This window comes from Corvus moneduloides, chromosome 18 (genome assembly GCF_009650955.1).
Source record: "Corvus moneduloides isolate bCorMon1 chromosome 18, bCorMon1.pri, whole genome shotgun sequence".
Classification (NCBI taxonomy): Eukaryota; Metazoa; Chordata; class Aves; order Passeriformes; family Corvidae; genus Corvus; species Corvus moneduloides.
In genome coordinates this window covers 14209341-14237037 of record NC_045493.1, presented here as the reverse complement: position 1 = coordinate 14237037, position 27697 = coordinate 14209341, and the positions used below count along the sequence as shown (strand labels likewise).

Sequence of the window (27697 nt, the reverse complement as noted above, 5' to 3'; positions counted from 1 at the left end):
TTTGAGCACTGGCCTTGTGTGAGCCTTAGGCTTGCAGCCTTTTTACACTTCCTTGCAATCCCTGCTGCCCAAAGGGCACAATCTGAGATAGAAATGTTTCCCGTTGCCTGTCCCGTGGCTGGCTGGCACTGCTGTCTCTGACAGTGAGTCCGTGACCAGGGGACACTGAGCTGAGCCCTGCTCCAAGGAGAAGCTCTTGGCTGTCACAAAGGCTCTTCCCTAAAATCCTTCTGTCCCTCTGCTGCATCTTTGCCACAGCTGCTTGTTTCAAAGAGCAGAATAGGACACAGGCTGAAAACTCCTGCCCAGCCTCCTCTCGTCATTTTAGGAGGATATTTTGTAGTTTTCAGTGCAGCTGAGCTTTACCTTGAAAGAAAGAAATTCTCTCTTGGCTTTTCACTTGCCAAGGGGAAATGATGGAAATTCTCTGAGCAATCTGCCTGGATTTCCTCGTGTCCTTGCAATGTCTGCATGCCATGTAAATTCTGTCTGTAGTGGAAGCACTGCCAGCCTCAGAGCCAGAGCCTTGGAGAGCATGAGAGAGAGAATGGGAAAATTTGGTGAATCAAATGCTTGACTTTGGTAGTTACTTGCAGGGAACTGCAATTTATGTGTTTCTCCTTGGCAGATAACTGAGGGGAAAAAATCTACTTTTGCACAACATCACCAATACAGAAAATTACTGTGAGTTTTTCCCACCCCATTTCCCTTTGCTGCTGTATCAGCAGGAGGGTTTTGGAGGTTTTTGGGCTTTTTGACTTCAATTCTGGATTTTAATTTCAGTTCTCTTCCTTGGATTCTAGCCTTGGGAGTCCATCTCCTTGTCACATGAACCCATTTGGATTGACAGACGGGCTGGGCCATACCCTGTGCAAGATCTCAAGTATTCAGATTCTGGAAATAATTTTCCTGAAATAGGAGCGTGTCCTTATCTATAAAATGAATAAGGCTGCAGTCCTCCCATGTAGCAGCATTTTTAGCACATTACCATATAATTAATTTTAAAACCAAGACAACCCCTCGAGTGTGAGTGGGAAATCTCTGCCTCTGGGGGGAAGGTAACACCATATTTAGTAACCTGAACAGCATAGTCAGGGAGGCACTGTAAAATCTCTGTTAAAGCATGTTTAAGTAGCTGAGCACCTGGGGGGTTTGCTAAATGTGCTAATTTAGATGTTTTACCTAATATTACAGGGAGTGAAGCCCTTTCCCTTCAGGTCAATAATAACCATTTGAAACCACTTAGGACTTAAATCTTGCCTATCTTGGATGGTGCATAAGAAAGTCATCCATGCTTTAGCCCATGAAGTGTTTTTGGACTGAAGTTGCTCTCACAGAAAGCATAGATTTGGTAATGTCACATTTTTCTGTGAATTCTTGTCAGAAGGAGGAGTTAGAGCTAAAAATTAAAAAAAAACCCACAAAAACAACAAAAAAGTGTTTAGTCACTCAAATTGGCAACGTATTTAGTGAAATTTGCTGATGTTTTGAGTCCAGTGCCACATTTGATTTGCAGATACAGATTTATACACGTCTAATTTATTTAAAGAGATGTACAGTGGTCAATACTGAAGGATAAGGATGGCTTTCAGAAGTTTTTCCAAATTTTTGTTCTGGGCAAATTCAAAATAACTGTTTCAGCTTGAATAGGAATTTAAAGAATATTCTGAGTGATCTGAAAATGTATTTAAGGGGCTTAATTTTTCTTGTGTATTGCAAAAAGTAAACATGATTTTTGGGACCCCACTGTTAATGGATAGATGGTACAAAAAGTAAATTAATATAAAAGGAAAAAGCTCCGCAGTTCCAAAATACTGGTGAAATAAGAAGCTACAAAAGCCCTGTAATAATATGTTTATGATGATTTTCCAAGGCCAAGTTGCCAACTGTGATCTGTGACTCATTAGAAGTCCTCTGGGCTTGTTGCTGATTTCTCCATCTGGTTTCCATCAGTCCTGTCCTTCTCCAAACTTTGTGGTTCTCAGAGCATCTGTGGAGGCAGGAGCAGGGAGCTGTGTCCAGGCAGCAGCTGCAGGGTTCTGCTGCAGCTGTGCCCGGGCTGGGGTGTCCCATACAGCACCAGGGGAAGGAGAGGGTCCTGCAGGGGGGCAGAGCCTCAGCCAGGGGAAGGTGCTGCTGCCCGTGGTCTCAGCTCTGCTGGGATGAGAGAGGCACAGACAGGAATTCCCACTGTGTGGAGCTGGATTGAAGTCCAAGGAGTGCCTGGGAACAAACAGTGTTCAGGGTTTTTTCAGTTGCAAACATCAAGAATAAAAGCAAGGTGGTTATTTCTGCTAGGGAATAGCAGCTTTAATATTTGTCTTTCCCGTTTTCTTCCCCCACAATTCCTGTTCTTGAATCTTTTCTTTAGAATATGGCAATAAAAGTGTCTCAAGTAGGTTTGATTCAAGTGACATGAATGTCTCCCAACCTGTAAATGCCTCTTCTGGTTCCTAAGCAGGCTGAAAAATCAGAGCCTGGGTCGAGCTGTTAGAACACATGCAGAGATCTGTGAAGAAAAATTAGCCTTCCTCACAGATTGCAAAATCGCAAAAAGAGGAATAATGACAAAAGCTATTGCTGAACAAAACAAATTATTTTTAGCAGCCTGTTCTCTTAGCTCACACAGTTCTGTGCCTGTGTACCTGCCTGTCACTGAATGGTGTAGCTGAGGATGTGTAATAAAGCTTCCTCAGAACAATGGGAAAATCCCCCATTACTCTTATACTGTCTGTTCTTTTGAAGAGTTGCTGATTAAAAACCAGTGAAATTTAGGTCACATTAACCTACCTTTCCTCACAGCTTTGGAACTGGTCAGTGCTGTGTTATAGCAGTGTACCAGCACTGGTTTCTTTGTTCATGTTTTTTGAAAATGTAAAAGATTTTGTATCATGCTCAATTTGGAAGTTTGGGCCATATTTTAAAAGTAACCTCTCTTTTGCTTAGTCTTCAAAACTCCATCACCATCCTCTAGAAGTTTAGAATACAGGAGGTTTTAAAGATTGTAGAGGTTCTCGTTTCTGAGGATGCAGATGAAGTTCCACATTACAAAAAAGCCAAGAACAAGGATGGATGTTTCCTCTTTCTTCCAGTGCTGAACTCCTCTGTAGTTCCACTCGTGGCCTCCCCTGCAGAGCCACAACACTGCAGCAAGGCAGAAAGGGTTCTAATGCCACAAAAATCAGTTATTATATCCCAGGCTGCCAGGGGTTATTGAGAGCAAGAGTGAGACTTCAGGCTGTGGGTTAAACCTCCTGGGAGCTACGGGATGTACCCGGTCTTGCTTGGCAAGACAGGAATTTAAAATTTGGCTGAGAATCTGTCTCAGTTTGCTCCACAGGAAGACTCTGCTTGGAATCGGAGAAAGGCTCTCAGGGATGGCAGATGTGCAGTGGGTTCCTGTGTGGCACTGAGCTCTGGTTTGCTGCCCCTGCTCTCAGAATCACTAAATCTGCAAAGGCTTTTGTCATCTCAGTCCTCTGAGCGCTGCCTCTCGAACACTTTGTGTGGAGTAAGAGCTTTCTGATGCTCCTGCTTTTGTGATTATTTATCCTGAGCGAAGCAATGTTTGTTACTCTGTTATTCTTCCCCTCTCTCCCTTTTTCTCTGTTCTAGGATGAATTTCATTCAGATGAGATTAGAGTCATCCCCCAAAATTGAGGGAGAAAATAAGTGATTGGGTTAATCTGGTAGAAAGTTTTAGGCACATACTAATGACCCAATGGAAGATCTTAACTTTTCAGGATTTACTATTTGTAGGGGCCTGGGGTTAATCCGGATGAATGACGCTCAAATGGTCCCTAGGTAGATCCTGATACAAAAACTTCCTAGTGTAGTTAGAAGAAACTCAGATGCTCAAAATTAAAAAAAAAACCCCAAACCCAAACTCCCGAACTCCAGAAGCCTAGCAGAGCCTAAGCTAAAATGGTCCAGTACAGTTCTAATGACTTCATTTCTCACAGAATATTCATATCTGCAAGTAGCCCCTTCTGCATCCCAGTCCTGGGCAGGAATCTGGAGGTTCAGTCATACTGGTGAGTTTTGCAAACACTGAGGACAAAGCAAAGTGCTCACTTTTGGTTGCAGAGGAGCCATCTGTTTTTCAGACTGAGAAAAAGAGAACGATCCAGAGGAAGAGATTTGGGGGTGTCTGCCAAGTTAGTGACCAGAAGTTTGCAGTGTGCTGAGTGCTTCCTACTTTCTTTTCTCTACCAAAACCTATGCAAAAAGTGAATTGTTTGGCAAATGAGATGAAATCAGCTGTGTGTGTTTTCTGGGGTGCTAACCCAGAGAGACACTGTATTTATCTGTGACATCTGCTGAGCTCCCTAACACAGTTACTGTGCATTGTGGGTCTTATTTTCAAGTGTTCTATGGATCGTTTGGTAACACTCAGATTGATGTTGGTCATGACCTGAAATTAATTCATTTTAAACAAAAAAAAACAGACTTCTACAAAGCCATGCTTTGTGGTATTTCATAGTTCTGTAGTAATTTATTTAAATGAATGTGGTTTCATGATAAACAGAAAATATCAAAGAGACATTTTTGATAGATGCTTTTCATGCCCTTGATACTTTTGTGTGGCAGTGTTGGCCCCAGCCTACGATCCCAGATTTTCTGGGTGGAGTGACACAGGCAGTGATACACTGCAATGTCTAAGGTCTGATCCCACGGAGCAAAAGAGCTCCTACTAGAAGTGGAAATTTGACTGTTCTCATCTGGAGTGACGTTTTGCTGCCATAGCAGATGATCACCCTTGTAAACAACAGGGAATTTCTGATCTGCAGCTGGAGACTCGCAGGTTTTGTTCCATAAGTTTGTTAACAGCTTTCCTGTGTTCCCTGGGAATGCATCAACCCTTCACAAGCAGCACGAAGCACTGCTTTTAAAAATGGCCCATGTCTAAAGCAGGGTTGTTTCTTGCCTGTGGGCAGCAAGGTGACGGAATCTGCTGAGGGTTTTATTGTAGGAGACAGGAGCTGGGAGCCCACCACTAGGAACAGGACTAAATATCTTCTCCTTCCCACAGACAGGCAGGATTCGAAGGTGACAAAGTACTTTGGGAGTTTGCAGTGCTTGCCACTGCTGGGTGGGACAGCCTTGGATCTCTCTTTGGTTTTGTCTGTGATTCCCATTCACAGACTGGTCTGTGCAGCTTCATCCTGGTTTCCCCTTGATTCTTTTTGAACATTTATGGCAAGTTTGGTCCCTTTTCTCCCCCAGCAGGATTGGTGGCAAGTTTGAAGAAGGGTGAAATCATAATTTAAATGTGGAACGTGTTCTGTCAAACACATGCGAAGCTCAAACCCGTCCAGGTGAACGCCTGCAAACCACTGCTGGTGCTTTCTCCAAAGCAGCAGCGATACCAATTACCTGGCTGGGGATTTGGCAGTGTGTTCTGTTGCCAGCTTGTTTGCTTGGTTGGTCACTCCAGCCTCTTTCTTTAGAAGCTGGGAATTCAGTCCTCCGAAATTCCTGAAATCAAAGCCTTAGTGCTCCCAAGATCCAGGCTGGCAAGGAACTGCTTTAGGGCAGCAGTGTCAGGCAGACTGTAATTCGAAACTAGAACCTTTCCATCCTTTCATTTGCACAAAGAAATGCCAGCTTTTTTGTTCAGAATTCTAATAAAACCACAACTGGGAGAGTCAGAATCCTCCACAAAAAGGAATATTACCCGAGAGAACTGAGTGGTTTTATTTGCCCAGCACTTTGTGAGTGTGTATTGGATGACATCTGAGCACTGGCTGTTGTTATTTTGATTGTGTTGTGAAACAGCAAGCACCGATGGAGACAGAAAATGGCAACAATGGAGCTGCACAGCTTCATTTTTCCCAAAGCTTTAGTGCTCGTGTTCACTGAAGGCTGAATTGGTGTTTAACATGAGGGCTTGCCTAGAGGAAATTATTTTTTTAGTGTTCATTTCACTGGACAGCAAAGCAATTACTTCCTAAATTTAGAAATTATTCTCTACTACATTATAGCAGGATTGGACAAGTTTTGGCATTTGAGCAACTTTCAACACACATTTTCCACATAAGAAGAAATAATGGCATTTGACAATCCGGCAGAGAGAAAATGTTCAGAGTCTGGATGCTTTCCAACCTGTCCAGGGCCCAGGACAGGGATTCCCACGGCAGAGATGTGGGTTGCCAGAACACTCCGTGTCCCATCTCTACTCGGCACAGGCAGATCACTTCACTGAGGGTGATTTGGGACCTTCAGGGAACACTGCTCTTCATTTCCTACATATGGTTCAGCCAGCAGTGGTTCAGAGGCTGAGTTCAGGAGACGGCACTAACTGAATCCAGTCATTCTCACAGAAAGAATAAAGTGAAGTGAACTCATTTGGTTAATTATGTAGTTAAAGCCCATTTAAGGTGATACAGTCTCGGCAGCACCAAGACTGAATCATGCTGAATTATGCTGGAAACAGTAAAGAAAAGGCTCAGATTCTGATCTTCTGAATCAAGCACACATACAAAACACGCTGGCAGGGAGTTTCATTTCCTCTGGGCAAATACAGCATCATCTGAGTGTTGAGGGCCGCAGTAATTTGCATTTGAGGCTCCTCATCCAGTGGCAGCTCCCAGTTTGACAAGATTTGAAACAGAATCCTGAGTTTGAGGAAATGGAGTTAACAAGCTTCCCTCAGCTGCTGCCTTCTCAGCAGAAAATAAAAGGAGAAAGGTAACATGGATTCTCCAGCTAGTTACAGCATCAGTAAGAGATGTAACTCAGAATTTCTCCCTTGTAGTTCAATTTCACTGCACTTTCCCTTTTTTTAAACCACCCTAAGGCTGTATATTTTTTTTTCCTGACTCTTTTTCTACTTCGTGAGGAGCTGCACAGGTCTGTTAAGCAGAACTAACTTTGCACAGCTGCATGAAATCTGAAATGCCCAAGTGAAAGAAATGGATTAAGCAGATAATCTCCCACCATACTTCAAACCATTTGAAGCACAGGGGTTTAAAAAGCGATAATTTTATATGGAGAATATTTTTTTTTTTAGCAGAAGGTTGTATTCATGATGTAGCACCAATAAATAAGAATTTTCCTTTCTTAAAAGAATTGAAAACTGTAGAAGAATGTCTTTATGTGTAGGCTTGTCCATAAAGAAAAGAATTTATTATACATCTAACTCAAGTGAATAATACTGGTTTATTTCTAGTTCTTCTGTCCGTTCTCCACCATTTGCTGGTATTATTTGTGAAAGGAGGAAATCTGTGAGGACTTTGTGTCTCCTGCCACAGGCTGGGTGTAGTGCTGTGAAGGGGAAGCAGAAGGGAAAAGAAATTATCTTTTGTTTAAATACCACTTTTGGCCTTCACAAGTTGTTCCAGATCAAATCTTTTCTTTGCGAATTGGCCAAAAATAGACAGGAAGAATAATCCTCTGAACTGTGATAAGTATTATCATCAGAAATCAATCTTAGAAATAATTTCCACATTAAATGTAGCATAGAGTGAAGGAGAAGAAAATGAGATTAAATCAGGCATGGGGGAGAAAGCCTGTAACAACTTTCTCTATAGAATTCAATTTAGTGTTAATTTGCTGGGAGCTCAGAAAACAGAACAACAGTAAAGCATTAATGGAGGGAAAGGATTGCTAATGAGGGATACGCAGATCTAGGAGAGAATCAAAATGCTCTCGTTGCTGTTGGGGCAAATTATAAATTCAGTGCTGGGTCCTGTATTCACACCCTGCACTCCAAGTTTTCACAGTCTCCCGTGGAGGGAGAGGGAAAGCATCTGAGTTTCATCTTCCAGGTAGAGACTGGTGTTTCAATTTTGCCTGTGACGTATTTTACAATGTAATTGTTGTTGGCTTTCCACAAAATCGCTTTACCTGCAGCTTACAGGAGGTGTCTTACTGCCCTTGGAGCTGGTTTGGGGTTTCCTGAGTGGGGCCCACGTGCTGTGGATACACTTTGGCACAGGTATGGAAATGCCCATATTCCTGTCTCCAGAATTCCCTTTTCTGGGGGAAGGCAGGACATCACAGACTGCTATGTTCAGGCTGCAAAGGGAACTTGGAAGTGCTGGGGTGGGACAAACCCTGCCCTGGGCTCAGTGTGAAACACGTGAGGGTGATGTGGAAGAGCAAAGCAGGGCAAACCTGGGGTTTGTGTGTTGAAACAAGGCTGCCTTCTGTCTTGGGTTCGTTCTTTTGCATGTGGATTAGAGAAATCGCATTAGCACTTTGGGAGAGCTTTTCTTTCTAGCAGCTGAAAAGTTTTCTTACGTGCACGTCAACAGAACAGATGAAGCTCGCCCTTCCTGTTTGCTTGTTTCCGTGGTAGTTTAGGTTCACAAATTCTTAAGGCCCACGCAGGGAAATAAAGGATGTGTTTGTGAGAGCCTCTGTTCAAGGGAGAGGAGCTGGGATCAGCCCTTTACCTGTGAAGGGTTGGAGAGTTAAAACTGAATATATACCCTGAAATGTAAAAGATTTCATCAAAAGCACCATGCTTAGCCACTGCTGTTCCTTGAGCAGTTTGTGAGCATAAGCCCTTGGCTTTGCACGTTTACATCAGAGTGTCCCCAGCCGCGGTCCGGCCGCTCGAAGTGTCCACTGCGGCAGGAATGAGCTCGCCAAAGGCTCGCCACGGCTGCAGGGATCCTTTGCTCTGAGGTGCTAAGAAGTGTTTCTCAGAGATGTATCTTCCTGTCAGAATGTTTTTGTGAGAACAGAAGTTGGTTTAGTGCTACAGGCAATGGAAATGCTTTAAGTAGCAGTTCTGGAACTAGATCTTCTGCATTCGGATATTTAGGAGAAATATTAATCTTTTCTGTGCTCTTTTGCCCATTAGGATGACAGACATTTTGTCACTGGAACAGGGGACCTGTCAAGACATCTGATCCCTGGTACCTCGGTGCTGCCTGGTAATCACTTTTTTTGCAGGCAGGTGTCATTCTTTAGCAGACAGCTGGAAAAAATAACCGGTTATATGAAATTTATGATTTAGAAAACTTCATAAATGTGCAGCCATCTGGGGCTATCTTTAATTTTCACTTCCATTCTTCACTTTGGTGATAGCTGCATCAGAGAGATTCAGTGGTGCTCAGCTTCATTTCAACCCAGTGTCAGTCTGGGGAGATTTCATCTCCATCTCCAGGAGACAAAAATCTTGGCATCATTTCCTTTCCCATCCCTCCCCTCCCAGACTTTCCAGAGGCACTCACAGCCACTGTCAGAGCCTGGAGTGAAATGCAGAGGGCACCTGGCTGCTGTGTTCAGGTGACAGATCCCTGGGAATCACGGGGCAGAGTGGATCTCCAGTGAATATTGTTGATAATTCCGAGTTAACGTGTTCAGCAGTGCAGCGAGGCTCCATTTCTTTGGAATATTCCCTGCTATCTTGTGGCCTACTTTTATTTTTCCTGAGGTTCTCAGATAGCCAACATATGAACACATAAATTCTCACTGATTTTCAGTTCTTCACGTGCCTAGAAATGTTGCCTAATTTCCAAATCTTTATTCATAATGGGAGATAAACTGATGCTCCCCTTTGATTAACCTTCTGTTTCAGCCCACTGCGAAGCGAAGCATCATTTAAATTTGTTATCTGTTAATTTTTAACCCAAACTAATTTCTTCTGTCTTTATTAAAACTAATTAGTTTGCTTGAGGACTGAAGATCTCTTGGCATTCCTTGTAACAAATAAATACATCAGGAGAAAGAACAAGCACTAATTGAAAATTAGTTCAATAGGAACAAAAAATATATGTTAATGAAATTCATAAGAGGTAGAAGCACAGTTGACAGTATCTGGTCTCAAATGTCTAAAGTGCTGGAAATTTTTTTTGTAGTTTTAAAATGTTCTCCAAGGTTTTGCTTTGCATAGAGAATTGCAATTACCTTGTGAGAGATCCATTTCCTTCTTCATGAATAGCTTTTCCACCACAGGTTTGGTTTTAACTGACGAGTTGGGAGGGCTCAGAAATTACACTGATAGTCTGTGGCTGGCTCAGGAGGTTGCTGTACTAAGATGACACATGAGGCTTATTTTAATCAAGTAAAATCTTTTTTCTCAGTTCTGATAAATAGTAATTTGAAATAGAGAATAGAAGAGATTCTTTGTGGTTGGTGTTTTTCAGTATTCCTTTCCTTTTCTTTTCTCCTCTCCTCACAGCCTTTCCTGGGAACTTCCAAAGCTTTAAATTTACAGCTGCCTCAACAATTGATTTCTATGAAATGAAAAAATTAGAAAGGACGAGGCCTAAGGCTAAATGTTATTAGCATGGGAGTTATTTTTTTTAATCTTTAATTCAGCAGGAGAAATTTTCAGCACTTAATTTTGTAAAGTGGAGTACTTTATTCCAGTAGTAGTAATAATAATAATAAAATAGTAATAAAGTTTACATTGCCCCACAGTTTGCAGAGATTTCCCTGAGCAGGGTTATTTTCACTGTGCAGAGTTGTTGGTTAGGTTTGGGGTTTATTTCTCCTCTTTGTATCATTCAAGTCAAGATCTATTTTTCAGTCAGTTCACAAATGAAAGGTGTTTTGCATCATTATTCCTCCCCTTTCCATTTCTCTCCTTCAGCAGAATTATTTGTTAATCAGCTGGTATTTTGTGCAGAAGAGGGTTCTGTGCTCTGATTAGACTCTTCCTGCTTGGTTGCCCTAATGGTCTCCAGACTTACGAGTCGGTTTCAGGTTGTTTATATTTTAAATATAAATGGTTTTTTGGGGTTAAATACCAGGAAATGTAACCATGACAAAGACTGTGCATGTTTTTGAGGAGGACATAAACCAATGTGAATTTTATCCAATGTGACAGTGAGAAAGAGATTTTGAAAGCCATATTCAGGGTATGAGTGGTGCTGATATTTATAGGCAAAAAGAAACTGAATTTCTTACTGCTCAGGTTGTTTTGAGTGTCAGAGGGCAAAATCTTTTGCAGTCTCTACCTGTTTTACACATCTCATTAAAAAATGGGCCAGCAGCAAAACCATGAACTCTGTGCTTCCCTGATGTGTCAAGTTTTTACCTTGGAAACAGCTGTGACTGAGCTTCAGTTATTTAGACGAATATAAATGCCTTAATACCCTGAATGTCCTGGTCTAATTCAGGGATGCAGCAATAGCGGGAGACAGACAGAGCAGAGCTTGAATCTTCCTGTTCAGCCTCCAGCAGTTAATTACCGAAAGAATAAAGCAGAATGTAAATATTTAGTGATGTTACAGACCACAGAAAGCTTCCCTGCCTCAGGTACTTCAGGCAGCACGAGGCTGAGCACGGCTCAGCCTTCCTTTATAAAGAATATTAATCAAACCTTACCCAGTTACCCCTTTTGCTTGCTTTGCCTCCTCCCCTCTGGTGGAGGTGTCGGGCGCGGACCCTCCCTAGGACAGCCCCTGGGCAGCGCTGCTCAAAGGTCACAGCACTGGGGAGATGAATTCCCGTTCCCGAGGGTGATGCAGCACAGCTGGAAAGGGCAGGGGGAAGCCTGGCTGTGCCTGTGCCCGAGCTGGTGAGGAGGGAGGACGAGGAGGGAGGACGAGGAGGGAGGATGAGGAGGGAGGATGAGGGCTGCTCCCGGGGTGAGCGGGGCACCCACGGCCCCGCTGCCGCGTGGAGCTGGAGCGGGGCAGAGCTGATGCTCCGGGACCGGCGGCAGCGCACACCTTGTCAGCCGCACCCAGGCTAATTCCACAGCGACTGGCGGTGCCAAATAGGGCATTTGCTGAGACTCGGAAATAGTAAAGAAATGACTCTGATTGTGACTTAGAGCTCTGGCTGATGGTTTTCTGCCCCGTGGAAAGCAGTCAGGACTCTGGATTCTTGTCAGGTTTAATGAAGGGGAGGATACTCGGGGAGGTCAGATAAATCACTTCACTGTTTTGCTGATCTTAAGCAGTTGCTTCCATCCCTGAGCTGGGGCCTTGATGGTTTAGTTTTCTTTCAATTTCATACCAAGCAGAATAGTACGTAGATATCTACCTGGCATCATTAATGAGATTCTAGGAAAGAGAAGATAAGAAAAAGTAAAGTGGCAAGTATGTTGTTTAGATTTTGTGTTGTTTCTTATATTAACACCAAGTATTTTGTGTTCTGCTCTCCTCAAAAAAGCCTTGAATATTGTCCTTATAAACTGCAGAGATGTAGAACAGATTCATGACAGTAAAATAAGAAGCTGTGGTAGTTCTGAAAGACCTGTGTGTTTGCGTGGTGGTTTGTGTGTCTCTGTCTCTGGTTTAATATTGTTGTTCAGTGTCAGCCAGATCATCTGTGGGTCCCTTCCAGCTCAGAATATTCTGTGTCTCTGTGATTTAAGACCACTTTTCCAAAGAGTTCTTTGCTGGTTACTTGCCCACCCTTTCAGGGATGTCTACAACCAGCAGAGGAATCCAAAATCAGCGAGCCCCCTGTTTGAATGGCAGTGAAGTGTTTTGAGGTGGGCACTTGCTCAGAGAGAGTTTGAGTTAAGGGAGCTTTGGTTGGACCCCCTAGAGGGATCAGAGCATGGTTCCGTACAGCTTTCCTTAAAAAAACCATGCAGGGAAAGCTCTGGCCCAAAATACTTTGCTTTACTCATAAATTTGTTTAGTGTTTCTTAGCTTCACAGAAGATGAAAAATTGATTGTACAGTCTGACTTGAAGGCTGTAATATTATCTGTTCTGAAAACAGAATTTCTGGAGCATGAAGAGCTGTTTTTGAATGATGCTTCTGGCACCTAATCCTTGAAATTATTCAGCATATTTGTCTTGTGTCTGTCTTGAAATGAAAAAATGTGTTCTATTTTCAAGTCAGTTATAACTTCTAAAAATTGGGCTAAACTTTTCATAGAGATTTCCAAAATTATGCAACATATTAATGTAAGTTTCTGCCTAATGAAATTTCTCTGAGACAGTTGAATAATTACTGATGTCACCAGAGTTCACATGGGGGTTTTTAACATTTGCATCTCTACATTTGTTGCTAAAAAATCTGCCAGTCTTTGAAAAAAAACACTAAGCTTTTTGAGCTGTGGTTGATGTTATGCTTAGGTTCAGTACATTTCGTCCTTTTTTAGTGCCACGAGACTGAATTTTTCACCTGCTGGGGCATGATGTTACCATGACAACAGTTGATCTTGTTTGCTGTTCTCTGCTCTTTGTGCATGACAAAAAGGAAAGCTTTTCGAGAAATATTTGTGAAAGCTGATCTGACTAATTGCGATGAAATGATCGGTAAAACAGATCAAGAAATGGCTTCCTCTGTTTCAATATGGGTAATAAATGTCTGTTCCAAGGAGCAGCACGATGATGGTGACAGTTTAGTCAGGGCTGGGAGGTGTCTCCATGAGATGGAGAGGCACCGGCTGAGCAGCGTTAGGGGAGCACAGAGGGACCCGGGGGCAGGGGGACCTGCAGGGACATCCCCCACTCCCACTGCTGCTCATCCATCCTCTGTGGGACCCGGGGGCAGGGGGACCTGCAGGGACATCCCCCGCTCCCACTGCTGCTCATCCATCCTCTGTGGGTGTCTTAGGGGAGCACAGAGGGACCCAGGGTCAGGGGAACCTGCAGGGACATCCCCTGCTCCCACTGCTGCTCATCCATCCTCTGTGGGACCCAGGGTCAGGGGGACCTGCAGGGACATCCCCCCTCCCACTGCTGCTCATCCATCCTCTGCCTGCCTTCTGCTGATCAGCAAATGGAGACCTTAATGCTTCTGTAGGTAATTGATTAGAGGATGCTTCTGTTGTAGCCTCGTCCCTGATGAGCTCCAGGGCTGATCAGAGCAACTCTGTTCGTGTGTTTTAGCTGATGATTTTCGTTTGTTCTGCCACTAGAGAAACTGGAGTGAGTGGAAAATGTGGATGAGGTGTTTCTAATGAATTATCACCAAGTGTGAGTGGGAATTCACACATGTGCAGGAGCCACTAAAACCCTGCTCTGCATCTGAGTTGTTATTAAATGTTTGGTGTAGTATTTGGTGTGACCCACAGAACTGAGTTTAGATCTTTAGCTCATCCTCTGGTCTCAAGGCAAAAGAGCAATTTACTACCAACTGAAACAAAAGATATGGAGGATGATGGTAAGATGAAAAGAAAATACTTTTTCAGGGAACAGTGAGGAATATCCCCTTCAGACCGTGCCAGCTTGATACCAGCTTGCAAAAGGAGTTAATGTTTAAGCCACACCGTGTTTCCTTTGTGCCTTTACACAAGAGCAGGGACGTTGCTCATTCCTTTCTCCCTTAGCAGTGGATAATTTTTCTTTCCCTTGGGTATAATTTGTCCCTGAAGGAAGCAGGACTCTGCCATAGCAAAGGAGAATTAGACCCTCTGTATATCAGATACACAGATTATTTTAATGTGTTGTGAAGAGAGTGTAAAAATAATTGAAAGAAAAGCCCCTGAAGAAATGCTGATTTTTCTTCAGCCCACAAATCAAATTAATTGACTTTCTAATACTACCCTTCCTTCAGCCGTGGTAGGTATAAAGTCAAAAAGTAATGTCTTGAGGAGAGCTTGCATATTTGGTGATTCATTGCAAAAAGCTGCAGCTAGAATGGCTACTGGTATTTACTCATGTGTGGATGCTGTCATAAAACCACTGCACTTAGATATATCTAAAGTTATCACTTCACCCATTTTCATGTTTAAAAGAGTTGAGAAGGTCTTGTCATGTCTATGCTATGTGCCATAAGGTGAAGAAAATAAGGTAGAGACTGTGATGAACAGCTCTGAGTGATGGCCATAGTCTGAGCAGCAGCAAATCAAATGTGGTTCCATGTGATCCTGAACTAGGGGGATCTTTCAGAAGTCCAGGTGAACCTGGTGTTTCATCTGCCCTCTGATGGAGAAAATGCTTCAGAGGAATGGGCAAAAAGAAAAGAGTGTGAATGAAATGAGTTGGTTGTACAAAGCTTGTTATCTTCAGAGTTTTATTGAAGTGAAAAATAGCACCGAGAATGGATTGTTTGTGTTTCCTCCATAACATCTGCTCCCAGTTGCTATGGTGCCAAGACACTGGTGATTTCCAAGGCCAATAAACTGCTGCAGTTCCTGTGTCCCTTATTTAGCAGTGCTTTTTAAGAAGTGCTATTTTTATATAGTGTTTCTTATGCTAAATTCAGCCTGCTGATTAGAGGGGTAAAGCTGCATTTGTTTTCCTTTGTTAGAACAAAGTATAATTTGCACGGAAAAGCTCCTATTTTTAAAACAAAGGAAATCCAATTGTGAAGTGATTTTATTTGAAATGCAAGCGTTTCTGAGCAGTTGTTCCTTTACCTTAAGAGTGGTAGTGGAGAACACTGGTGTCTGTTAGTGCTCTCTGTAGGAATTCCTTAGGTTTAATGCTAACATCATGAAATGTCCAACTACTTTCCTGTGCTACTTGCTAACATGTGCTTCACCCTGGCAGTTGAGAGGAAGGATCAAATGGAAATAGTAAAACACCTAAAAAAAGTAAGACTATTTTGTTTGTTTATTTTTCATTGTACAGAATAGTTTTCCACTAACTTATAAAATGTAATTTATTAAAAGTGCAGCTTTCGGACTGTGGAATTGGTAACTGTGGCAGCCAGTGCTGCACAGATCTGTCCCCTTCATGGGACAGGGAGGGGACATTCAGCATCTTGCTTGGCCCCACTTTCCTCTTACTGGTGTGCACCCAGAAGTGTCAGGTAGAACAGAAGTGTGGGAGCCCTGGGTGGCAGGAGCAGAGCAGCAGCAGCTCTCGTGGAAGCCGTTTCTCTCTGCCTGCCTCAGCTCCCACTTTGCCCAGTACTCTGTTGTTAATGGTCAGAATTGTGCAGGACAGTCTTTATTTTTCTTGCATTATGTGGAGATTAATTGCAAAGATAAGATCAGAAAGGATTTAAAGGCAGTTTGTTGTACAGGCTGTGCCTCTCAGCCCGGCTCTGTTGGCCATGGGGAGGTTCTTTAGTTGTACTATTGAGGATGAGTCAGCTTTGCCTTTAAAATCCAGCTCTTGGAAGAAATAAAAAATGAACTGGAGGTCATGAACCTGACCTTTGAAGTGAGTCATTTACAGGGCCAAAATACATGAGAAAAGATCAGAAGATTCTTAATTTTCTTTTTTTTATGTACTTGCAGACTACAGGTTTTCCCTTGCTCTTGGATGAATTCTGCTCGTGTACCATCCAAACAGAGACCTATCACAGGGGATTATGATCAGAATGTTCCAATGCAGACCTTCCAGGTTACTGGCAGCAGTAATTCTCAGTGAAAAAGAGCTACAAATAAATGAATAGTGTATAAGATTTTTTTAAACCAAAATAATTGATGGATGAGCAAACTAGCACACAGGGCAACAGATGCCTTTCTCCAGGCAATGTAGAACCTTGTTACCCAGACAGTGGTGTCAGATTGTATTAAATCTACCGAAGTCATCCTCCTACCGGGAATTTTTTCAGTCAGTCCTCACATCCATAGGAGAATTTTTACTTTTGCTCTGTTATGATCACACATTTATGCCTTCGCTTCTGCACTTTAAAAGATGCAACTTATATATAAGGTAACACAATTTATTTTTAATGTCTCTTATATTTACTTTTTGATAGCTGTTTCTTGATGAATAGTCTCATGTTTTGTGAAGTGTGTGCTGGTGTGTGAGCCTTTAAATCTGTGCAGGGCTCTGGGCACCCCCAAAACCCAGCACAGCAAGGGCTCTGCTGTTGGTGTACATTTGGGAAGACTGTCAGTTTTCTGCTTGGGTTTACTCTGCACATCATCCTTAGTGTTGTTTTCTTAAATCAAAATGCCTGTTGGAGCTGAGAGTGCCTGAAGCAGCCCTTACATCCAGCAGGAAATATCCCTGATGGTTGGAATTTTGTCTGACATGCTCAAGACATTTCAGATTCTTTTTGCAAATGATGCTGCCTGTGGTCCTGCCGCGAATCCAGCGTGACTGAGGTGTCAGCCACGTGTGTGACAGATGTAAGTGTGGGTTATGCTTCTTGTGTTTAACTTGGTGAAAAAGCTTCAGCAGGAGAAATACAAGCTCCATGCAAGTTCTGTCTGTATCCATTAGAAAAAGGCTGGGTTTTGTTTGTTCTGTAGCTTGTTGATGCTAATCTGGGACAAAATTATCAGGGTTTTTTCTGGAGGAAAGTGAAATTGTTCTACAAGCAGCTTCTATTGCTTATTTTCTTATAGTTAATTTTCCACATTCATTTATCTGTAAAATTCTTGGATTCATGCAAGACTATTAATTAAATTGCTTCAAGCCCTTGATTTTTTTTATTTTAATGAGCACTATGTAGCAACATCATGAGAAAGGGGGTGACAGACTGTGCAAGTCATCACTGAAACCCAATGTCAAGCCTCTGGAGACGGGCAAGAAGCTTATTTGGAAGCATGAAGTGCTGTTTCCTTTCCACTTGCACTTCAGTCTGCTCCATTTGGTCAGCATTGGCCTTTATACCGTCGTGCACTGACTGACTCGATGAGTTCTTAACCTGCACTCTACTTGTCTCTGTTAGCAGCTGCAGTGGATTGATTTGCATAGGTTAAATGGGAGGCCTCATCTGACTCCAGTGAGATGTTGCTTCTTAGGCACAATTATATTGTCAGAATTGTTACATCCAGTGAATAAATGGGGAACAGGGAGAGAGGGCATCAGGGAGAAAAAGGACAAAACTCTCATTAAATTTGTATTAAGAAGTCAAAAGCTATTTCAATAAAAACTAGGAGGGATGAGGGAACAGTGCATGGTAATGCTTTCCACAGGTTTGTTTTTGGACTGGTACTGCTTCCTTGTCAGGAAGTGTAACAATCCCAGTCATGCCACGTTCCAAAATGAATTGTGAAATCCAACAAAATTTCCTCTCAGGTCCAGGCAGTAATAGAGTGGTGCCTGTTTGCATGTCCCGTTTAGAATTTGGAAGAGTTATTAGGCTGGGAGTGGGGAAGGCAGGAGCAGAGAATCCCTGGCAGCACGTCCCCAGGCTGGTGCCAGCACGGCTGGCACGTCTGAGGGCTGCCCTGTGTTTGCTGACCTCTTCTTGCTGTTGACTCGGAGGTTCTGTTTGGAGCTGGCAGGTGTGAGAGCTCAAGTGAGAAGTGTTGCCCTGTGGTTAATGCATTCCGTGCTCGCTGCCAAGTACAGGACAGAAAATGGAAAAATACTCTGTTTATTTAATCACGAGGAGGGGTTGCCATTGTGTGCGAGGGGATGGGGTTTTCAAAAGGCATCGGTCTCTCTAAAAATGTGTTGGAAGTTTCAAAGCTTTCCCAGGATCCCACCTTGGCCAGCTCCCCACAGTTTACACGCCAAGTGTGATGTTCTGTGGTGTGGAACATCCCTGTGGCCAGTTTGGGTCAGCTGTTGTGACCATGGTCCCTCCCAGTTTCCTGGGCATCTCCTTGCTGGCAGAGCTTGGGAAACTGGAGATTCCTTGATTTAGAGTAAGGACTACTTTAACAACTAAAACATCAATATAACTCTCACCCTGAATGGAAAACACAGCACTGTCCTACCTACTAAGAAGAAAACTAATTCTCTCCCAGGGCATTGCTCTACATGACTTCAAATCTCTTTTTTAATATACAAATTGCTTGTTGAGTGGAGTTTAGTTCTGGGGTAGCTGGGATTAACTTTTGTCTTTTTTTGCTGAAGATTTATACTGAACTAATCTGGGAAATATTGAGGTGGATCTTGTTAAGGGAAGAATTACTGAAGTCAGTGGATTAGACAGAAAATCACCAACTGCAGTGATGGATGAGCATCCTTTGCAAAAGCCAGGGGGTGTTTCACAGGCTCAGGGAGGGGAGGTGTGAGAGAGGAGAGGTGTAACAGGTACCAGCGTGTGTTTGTGCAGGAGCAGCCTCTGGAAACAGCCACCACTGGAGGAGCTGGCCGTGGCGGGTGCTGAGAGCACCCAGCTGTTGGCTGGGGTGGGTCGGTGGGCGCTGCCCGGTGCCGCGCGCCGTGGGTTCCGTGGGCCAGGGCTGAGCCTCGCTGCTGCACCCCCAGGGCTCCCACCTCAGCTGCAGGGCTCGGCGCTGCTCGCAGGTGACCCAAGGCAACACATTGAAACTAATATTTTTGGAGTTTCTGAGTTGACAGTAATTATGACCTGGATCATTTCCAGAAGACACAGGCCAGTGAGGGCACTTGGCTAAAATTTAGAAGACTTTGGCTCAGTTTCTAGCTTTTACCACCTGTTATTGGTTCAAAACCACTCACTTATTCTTTGTTCCTTAGTGCTTTTTTTTTTTCTGAGCAAGCAGTATAAATATTTCAAGTTTACATTTATTTGTCACTTCCAAACACACTGAGGATATATACAAATACATTCTCTCCTTATTGCAAGGATTTCAAGTGGCAATCCTGCCACTCGAAATTTCGTCTGTGTATTTCTTAGGCTAGAAGTCGTCCAGTAATTCCTGATACAGTTTCAGGTGATTCTTCATCTTTGTGGATTCAGGTGGGATGGGGAACACAGGTGGGCTTTGTCCTGGTTAGTGAGAAAGAGTGCTGAGAGAAGTTTCCAACTGTATTGAACAGAGATGTAAGTGAGAAGAAATAGGCTTATAACGAAGGGTCAGTGAAAGTGGGATAGTCACTGCCCTAGCTGTATTCATTCCTGCAAAAAACATGAGAAAATGTATTTTCTTCAGGTGGGACTGACTGCGTTATCTCTCCTAAAGCGCTTTGCGCTCTGCAGAATTTAAGTAGGGTGTGAAAGTTGCTGGCCTAAACTGCCGTCACTTACTCCTCCTCTCCTTTCACCTCCTCACCCCTCGGTTTCTGCTTAATTCCTTTTGATAACATTATTAAAACCTGGTAACCCGTTATTGCTTGTTCCCCTTTAGAGCCAGCTGAGCAGTATTGATCGGCAGCAGCTGCAGATCGATCCGTGAACGCCGCAGTCGGCTCGGCAGGGCCCTGCAGTGCAGCTGTGTCCGTGTGAGGTGCAGAGCAGACACCCCATGGCACACACGGGGGGCTTCAGCATTCTGTGGGACACAACTGTTTATTGCACATCCGAGGAACTGCTCCCTGCAGCTTCTGGAGAGTATAAAATTATTCACCGACTTAATGCACCTAATTTAATCCGTTTAATTCCTCTGAAAATGCAGCGCGAGCTAAGAGATTCTTCTGGTGCCAGCCCTCGGAAGTGTCTGGCACCTCGCAGAGCCCGATTGCCACTTTTGCCTGCACCCCGGAGAGGAGACTGAGCAGGGCTGAGCAGCGCTGACTGCTGAGCTCCTCCTGTGGGGGTGGGTGGTGCACCTGCCCCAGAGGAGCGTTCTGCCCTTCGGCATCTGCCCCAAGATGGTCAGGAGAAGAGCTTCCCACAGCTGAGGACATGTTCTGATACCTTCACGTCTTTACTTAAGCTGAACTAATTTTCACTGTCCTCGGTTCATGCTCAAATTAACAAGCAGGCTGGAGTTCCAGGTGTGGGCAGGCGTGCAGGAGCTCCTGTGGGATGAATTGATGTGTTTAAATCAGTGCTGCTCAGAATGGCCTTCTGGGCGTGGATGTTTTATAAACCTGACACTTAATGTCAGTTTTCTGTAGAAAAAAGTTATTCACATGATGCTATTCCCTGTTCAGCTGACTCGATGATTTTGAACCCAGTGGTTAATTTCTGTCAGATTGGAACGTCACACCTGCTTAGATACTGGTCAAGGAGGCATTAGGCAGAAATCTGCAAAACCTCACTGCTTCTGGTGCTCAGGCAGTGAGGCTTAGGAGACAATTTAGATAAACAGTTTAAAAACTTCTAATCATTGGAAAGGTTAGTTTACCATTAAAGACATGAATGTCTTACCTGCAGAAAGTTTTGAAATTGACTTAAGAAAGGTATGCTTAAAATAGCAAGTTTTTGGTTTCAAACAGTATGAAAAACATTTACTATAATCTTGAAATTCCATTTTTAGGGCTTGCATTGGTAAATCAAAAATTGCCAATTTATTTTTTTTTTATACTGAGAATTTTAAAGACAAATTGTGATAAAGCATTACTTGAACAGTTTTTCTTTAGGCCTCAGCAGAATTCGTAGAGAAATCTGCTGATAGTGTGGATTTAGTGATGCAAAATCATAAATTATTTCTAATCACTCAAAAATGGGCCAAGTGTTGCCCACCTTAATGTAGCTTTTGGCAGAAGTAAGCAGTGTTTTCAGAAGACAGTGTGTAATGCACAGTGCAGGATGGAGAGGTTACAGATTGCTCAGCATGACTGATGGCAGCTTTGATAAGGAATTGAATGTTAGGTTTAATCTTTGGGAACTTGTGCAGAAACAAAATCGTCAGAAGTATCAGAGGATGCTGCTGGTTTTTCCTGAGCTCCATCCATTTTGGTTTGTGTGACCTGATAAAGCCTTTCCACCCTGCTAGTTTGACCTTTGACTGTATATTTGAGTTTTATTTACTGTTCTTTTGTTTCCAGCTTGTATTGCTGTCTAAATACATAAAAATACATTCCTGGGGCTGTAGTTAATACCTTGATCTTTAGGCTTAGGTTCCTTACCTTTTGACTTCCTGCATTTCTGGCTTGCCTGTCACTGTGGGACAGAGATGCTGTACCCAGATTCTGAGTGTGTGAGTTAGAATGTGGCTGTTTACTCATGTCATAAGTAGATGTGCATTAAAAGTAAAGTGAAATACGTGAATGTAAAAGTGTGTACATGAGTGTACATTGCAGTTGTTGGCTTTTGCCCTCAAAATGCTTTCTAGACACCTAAATTGCTTTATTTTCTGGGAATTGAGTCTCTTCCTCTTCCCAGCTCTGGGTGAGGTGAGGCAGCCAGGTCTGAGCTCTTCATTACCCCCATGGGGAGACTTTTATTATTATTTTTGTGGGCACCAGGCCTGTGAAGCCAGGTCATCTCTGCTTGCACATCTTTAATCAGATCATCTACTGAAAACATGGGGGTTTATGGCAGAGCTGGCTGTTACTGCAAATTACAGCTGCTGCACCTTCCGTGCCTTTGGCTCTGGGCCTCATATTGCTCTTAATAGTTTGTTAATACCAAATAATGTAAAACCACTGCTTCCTTAAGCACTTAATAGGATGTGCTGAAATGGAGATAAATGGCCTGTAACACTCTTTGCTTCTGCTCTAGGAAAATGAACTGAAGGATGCTGTGCCGGAGAAGAATCGCTTGAGCCTTCAGTATGCCACTGTGTCCCCCCGAGCCCTGCAGCATGAGCAGGTAACAGCACAGCTCTCCAGCTGCTTCCTGGCTTATCTCCTGCTACAGGGACCAGGCTGCAGGCTGGGTGAAAGTGGATCTTACCCAGATCATTGGTTTCTGATTTGCCTCCTTCTCTGTGACAACGTGAAAAAAAATTAATTGAAAATAAATTGCAAAAAAATTGTCTTAGGAACAAATGTGATTTTCAGGTGAACATTGAAGACATGCTTCTGGACTTTAGAGAGGTGCATCATTCCTCTGATATGTATTTTCTTAGTGTTGTAAATTGGTAGTAGGCTTTGGTAAAAGACTTCTTTGGTGATTTTGGTGAGACTCTATTGAAGAATTCTCCTCTTTTTCTGAAAAATTTCTGTCTATCAGTTGGGGTTTTCTCCTACCCTTGTGCATCTTAAAATTGCAATTTTAAATTGCTCAGTAAAACGTTGAAAGGCTCTTGGCCAGCAGCAAATGCCCCAAACTCTCTTTAGCAGTTATTTCCCCTGCCACATGGAGTAGTCTCAGCTATTCCAGGTCCTGAGAGAAAAACTCTTTTAGCAGTAAGTGTTTTTCCTCGGTTCTTACTTGTGCCTGTTGGGGACTAAAAGGTCTCTCTGCGCCTGCAATGTGGATTTATCTCTGGCAAATTCTGCATGGGGTGACCGTGCTGGGAGGAGGAGAGGCTGACGTGCCTCACCTCACCACATATGCATTCAGGGGAGAAACATCATGAACCAGCCACTTTACAGGGCTACATTTAGCTAAAAATAAAACTCCAATCTGGGATTTCTGCAGGGCTTAAGTGAGTTGCTGGGCAACCTCATCCATATCCCAGGAGCTGTTACTCACACGGGCTCTGCTGAGAGCCCCTCTCGGGGCAGTGGGAGCTGCCCGCTGGGCTCCGACGGTCGCTGGTCACAGCGTGGCTACTGCTGGACTCCCCAGCCAAAGGGGGCTGGTGAGGCCCCCAGGGCCCTGCCAATCCCCAGAATTCAGAGCTGGCTCTGCCCTTGGTCTGCACTTTGTGTGCAGCACCTGGTATCGAAGCAGGCCTGACGTTTCCTGCTGCTGATGAATTTAAATTGGCTTTATATAAAAAGGCAGAGTTATAATACTTTATGATAGGAGGAAGCCATGTGTATCATAGCATCGCTTAATTTTATTCATCCATCTGTCTGCAAATTTCTCCCTTTCCTAATGTGTTTCTCTTCTCTTTGTTGTTTACACATTACCTTTGCTCTTTACCTCACGAGGCACATAAAGTCTCACTTGGGCAATTTTATATTCTAGCTGACACACAATAATGTGCATCATTAATGCAATGAGGGCTCAGTACTTTGGTGACACTAAAAATGTGAGTCCTCTTGCTATCAGCAAGTGCACAACTTACATGGCTGATAGTGCTTTATTATAGGTAATGTTTGTCCTGAGGAACATTGAAAAAGTCTACTAAAACCAATTTAAAATACAGAGGTCAGCATTTGTCACATTAGCCACTAAGTTAGAAATAAAATTCCCTTTTACTATTGTAATGTCAGAATTTGTCATTCTGTGAGTGCTTGTTTCTTCACATCTATCAAATACATTCACATAATTAAATGAATTAATTAATACAAGTTAAAAGGCACCGTGCAAAAATTCTGGGTGCTTGCACTACTGATCTCATATCACAGCCTCAATACAAAAACTGAGTGCTGTCTCGCTTTTAACAGATCTCACAATATGGAACCTTAGTCACATACCCTGGATGTTAACAAACCTTTGGTTTTCCTCCTTGCATAAGAGGTTTTCTGAGGTCTTTTGCCACACACTGAGGCTGATGATAGATTGTGCAGTTTAGATGCATTTTATTGTTCAGAATGTGTGAAAATCCACAGTTTTGGATGTGGAGGTTGCAGCAGAATTCTAACAGAGTTAGGGCTTAGCCCTGAAGGGGAAAACCTGCCTAAATTAATTTATTCTTTTTCACCCTTGAGAGCTGGCCTGAAAACAGGCCAGCTTCATCCAGGCACATGGGGCTGGAGGAGTGTTGGTGAGCTCTGCTATGCAGCACTGAGGAAGCCACTGCTCATTTTTGTACAATGTGCTGAAATTTGACTCTAGAAGGGAGTAGGTATGAGGCTGGCTACTTCTGAGTATGTAAAACTGTACATAACTCACGTGGGTTTGGTACTCTGCTGAGTGAAACAAAATCGCGTTCCAGGTGTGGAGTTTGTGTGAGAAGACTTTGCGACCCTGGCAGTGCTGTGGCACTGGGCTCTGACTTGTTCTCCTCTTCATCTGAATACAAACGAGTCAGTGTTTTAGTATAAAAATAGAATAGGCTTTATCCATTCAATGTTTCCACAGTACCTAAACCCACACCATTTTCATGGTGCTTTCTCAGTAGTGTTTTCTGAACAGGGCCAGTAGCTGGGGGACAGTAGCTGGGGGACCTGCAGCTCTCTGGTGCCTGGAACCAAGGCCTGTGGTGGGTGATAAGGCTGGTGGAGCTTTTCACCAAGAACATGAACTGCTGCTTCCTGGGGATGGCTTTCAGTAGCTGCTTTCTGTGCAAGTGTTCAGGAAGCTGAGGGCACTTTACAGAACCCTGGCCCTCAGACTGACTCAAATGAAGGCACGTTCAGTAAGTGTGAAGATACAGGATGCAAAATAAATTGGTTGATGAATTGAACAGAGAAGCATCACGGATCAAAATGTTCCTTGTTTCTGTCATGAAATTAGAGCTGTTTCTGGTGCACTCTATTTAGGTCAACTGTTTTTGCCACTGGGAACGTTGATGTTTTGATATGCTCCGTGAGTAATTCAAGTTCATGTATATCCCATATGTTCTTAAGCAGCCTGCTTGGAGAGAGCACTAAAGCCACATTTAAGAACAAATGTTGTCTAGAAAAGAAAAAGGAAGTAATAGTCTCATCAAGCTTTATGATGCCATATGGGTTATATAAATGTGTCTATCACAGCATTCTACGTAACACATGATCTTCAGGGGAGAAAGTCCTGGCAAGAATATCCTGTAGAAATATTGAAAGGTGTCGGTGTTTCTGTAAGTAATAATAGTAGTTAAGGTGTTTGGTAGATTTGATTCTGTTCTTTCCAATACTCAAAATCAAAACCTTGCTCAAAAGCTGATCTGCCAGAAGAGAAAGTAGAGAAATTATCAGAATCATTGGTGCGTTCCTAAGATTTGACTAATTCAGGTGGGCACATTGAGATCCTAAGTGAAAGATCCTGAGGTGCATAAAACATCTGCAGTTCTACCTGTCTCTAATCCATCCCTTTCCAAATTACATCAGCAGCCTGATGAGAGCGGTTTGTTCTGAGAGCCCCTTCCCTGCCAGCAGGGAAAAGCTCAGAGCAGAAGGGTACCCTGCTCCCTAGCTCCCAAAAATATTTGGAATAAGACGACTAGTGAATTTTAGAAGATGTTCTTTGCAGAGGTGCTCAGTTGGTAGGAATTGTTTTGGAGACAGGGAAGACTAAAGTCTGACAAAAATAACCTCTTCTTGTAACTTGTTCAAAATATTGCACTTCATTAATCCCCAGGAAATGAACTGAGAATCCCAGACAACAACGGGATTGCATCATTGATGCTGATACCTCACTGTTTCCTTTTTCCACCCCATTATTCCTCAACAATATGCACTGACTGATCTGAGCAATGCAGTACAACACAAAGGATGCAGGAGTTAATAGATTCTGAAAATCCATTGTTTAACAGCTTCCTTCGTTAGAAAGAACTGAGAGGAAAAGAAAAATCTGTGCACAGAAAAAAAAATCCTGAGGTTGACAATAATTGCATCAGTTCTTGTGGAAAACATGATTTGTTCCATTTTCCTCTTTTTTTTTCTAGTCCACTGCACGCCAAAGAGCCTTTCTGCAGAGCTGAATGCAAGGGCTGGCTGCGACCATTTAGATTGTTTGGTCCATGGCAAAATTTGCAAGTTAACAAACTGGAGCCAGAAGGCAAATAAAAGGGCTGAATCAGCTTTCAAAACATTGCATTAGAAAACGGCCAGGAGAGATATCCATGTCTGAGATTGCTTAATTTGCTCTTAAAAAAAAAAAAACCACAACAAACAAACAAACGAAAAAACCCCACAGTAATTAAACTTGGGGGGAAGAAGGAAGGAACTTGTCAGTTCCTGAAGTGGAGTCAGAAGGAACCAGGAGCTGCCCAAGACTGAATCCTGAGCTTTGGGCTGGTTTGCCTTTCCCTGGGCAGGAACCTGCCAGCCTTGTTTGTGCTCCAGAGACAAAGGAAAACAGATGCTGCTTGGAACGCTGCTCACTGGAAACATTACTGCTTTCTTCCCTCCTGTAAACATTGCAGAAAAGTGGGAGCAGTATGTGAAAATTATGTTGGGGTTTTCCTTACCCGGGTGTTCATTCCTGCTTGATTTTTATCTTGATGTAAAAAATGCAGTTTCTGATCTGATACAAGCTGTAATAATCCTGCTATGCATCAATACAGGTCTCAAACTCATAAAGGGCTAAGAAATGACATTTTCAGCTGATGTATTAAAGAAAAAACTTTTCCATGGCAGGCTAAAATAATTCAGTATATTTTCTTGTTTTCTGAAGTGGTCACTATCACTGATGATTCACAAAATCCTGTATAAAAAGACTTGATCATACTGAACTGGTTAACATAGGACCAAGTGAGTTAAATCATGAAACAAATCTTACTTCATGAGTATCTGATCCTTTAAATACCTTCCATATACAAATGCTTTAAGGGAGAGCAAGGGGTTTGTTGCAGAAGAATACTTATTTTTGAATTGTAGGTACAATGATTTCAAGTGTTAACACAGGCTGATCATGTGTATTTGAGTTTATTCTGAAGTCAGTTTACTCTTAAAAGAGCACAGAAGAAATGTAAATTTGAGCTGTATTTTATATATATATATATATATGTTAGATCTCTGCCTCTTTATGTAGCACACCCATCTCTGAGGCCCCTGAGATCCAGAGACTTTAGAAATGTTTTGATTGTCGTTCATTTTGTGCAAGATATAGTGTATTTATGTAAATTGACAGGACTTACGCATGGCTCCAGTTTGGTTGCTAGACTGTAGTCCTTGCTGAGAGAAAATGTTCCCTGTGTATGAGACACACACAGCTTCCTCAGTGAACATTCCCCCCTGGGCTTTTGTGCTTTTTTCCTATTTCCTTTGAACTTTTTCCTTTCTTTGTTGTAACATGCAGGAATATTTGTGTCAGGTGTAGTTTTGCCTTCATTCATTAGCAGTTTGGGCAATAACCTCATTTTATTTTTTCTAGGTAAAATCAGACTATGACCATCTTCGAGAAAGCCTTCTCAGAGTGACCAAAGAACGAGATTTGGCTGTAAGGGGAAAACACCAGCTCCAAGCCAAGCTGGAGAACTTAGAGCAGGTCCTAAAGGTGTGTATAAAATCCTAAATTCCAGCAATCCAGTACTTCCATTGCTCGTTGATTGTTCCTGATCTCAGCCAGGGAGGGCTCTGCAAACCCATGGACTGAATGCCCCTCTCAGCTCTGATCAAATGTATGGAATGCAGTGCACCAGCTACTGACAAGGGACCTTAAACCAGCACAGAGACATAT

General features: G+C 42.9%; 1 protein-coding gene across 17 annotated transcripts in view; it reads left to right on the top strand.

Moving 5' to 3' along the window:
- Positions 1-27697, top strand: part of RIMBP2 (RIMS binding protein 2) — an 82589-nt gene that overhangs the window by 11359 nt on the left and 43533 nt on the right. For 13 of the 17 annotated variants that reach the window (XM_032128269.1, XM_032128257.1, XM_032128266.1 and 10 more), the window contains exons 2-3: positions 22040-22129; positions 27392-27514. Coding sequence is in view for 2 of the 17 variants with exons in the window: in XM_032128263.1 (XP_031984154.1) it covers positions 15309-15404; positions 22040-22129; positions 27392-27514 (309 nt within the window). In the remaining 15 variants the exon portion in view is untranslated. Of the gene's footprint in view, positions 1-11444; positions 11480-12236; positions 12242-15212; positions 15218-15256; positions 15405-16455; positions 16477-18531; positions 18536-22039; positions 22130-27391; positions 27515-27697 lie in introns of those variants that run through there. The other 4 variants (XM_032128272.1, XM_032128270.1, XM_032128263.1 and 1 more) reach the window with 4 other exon arrangements.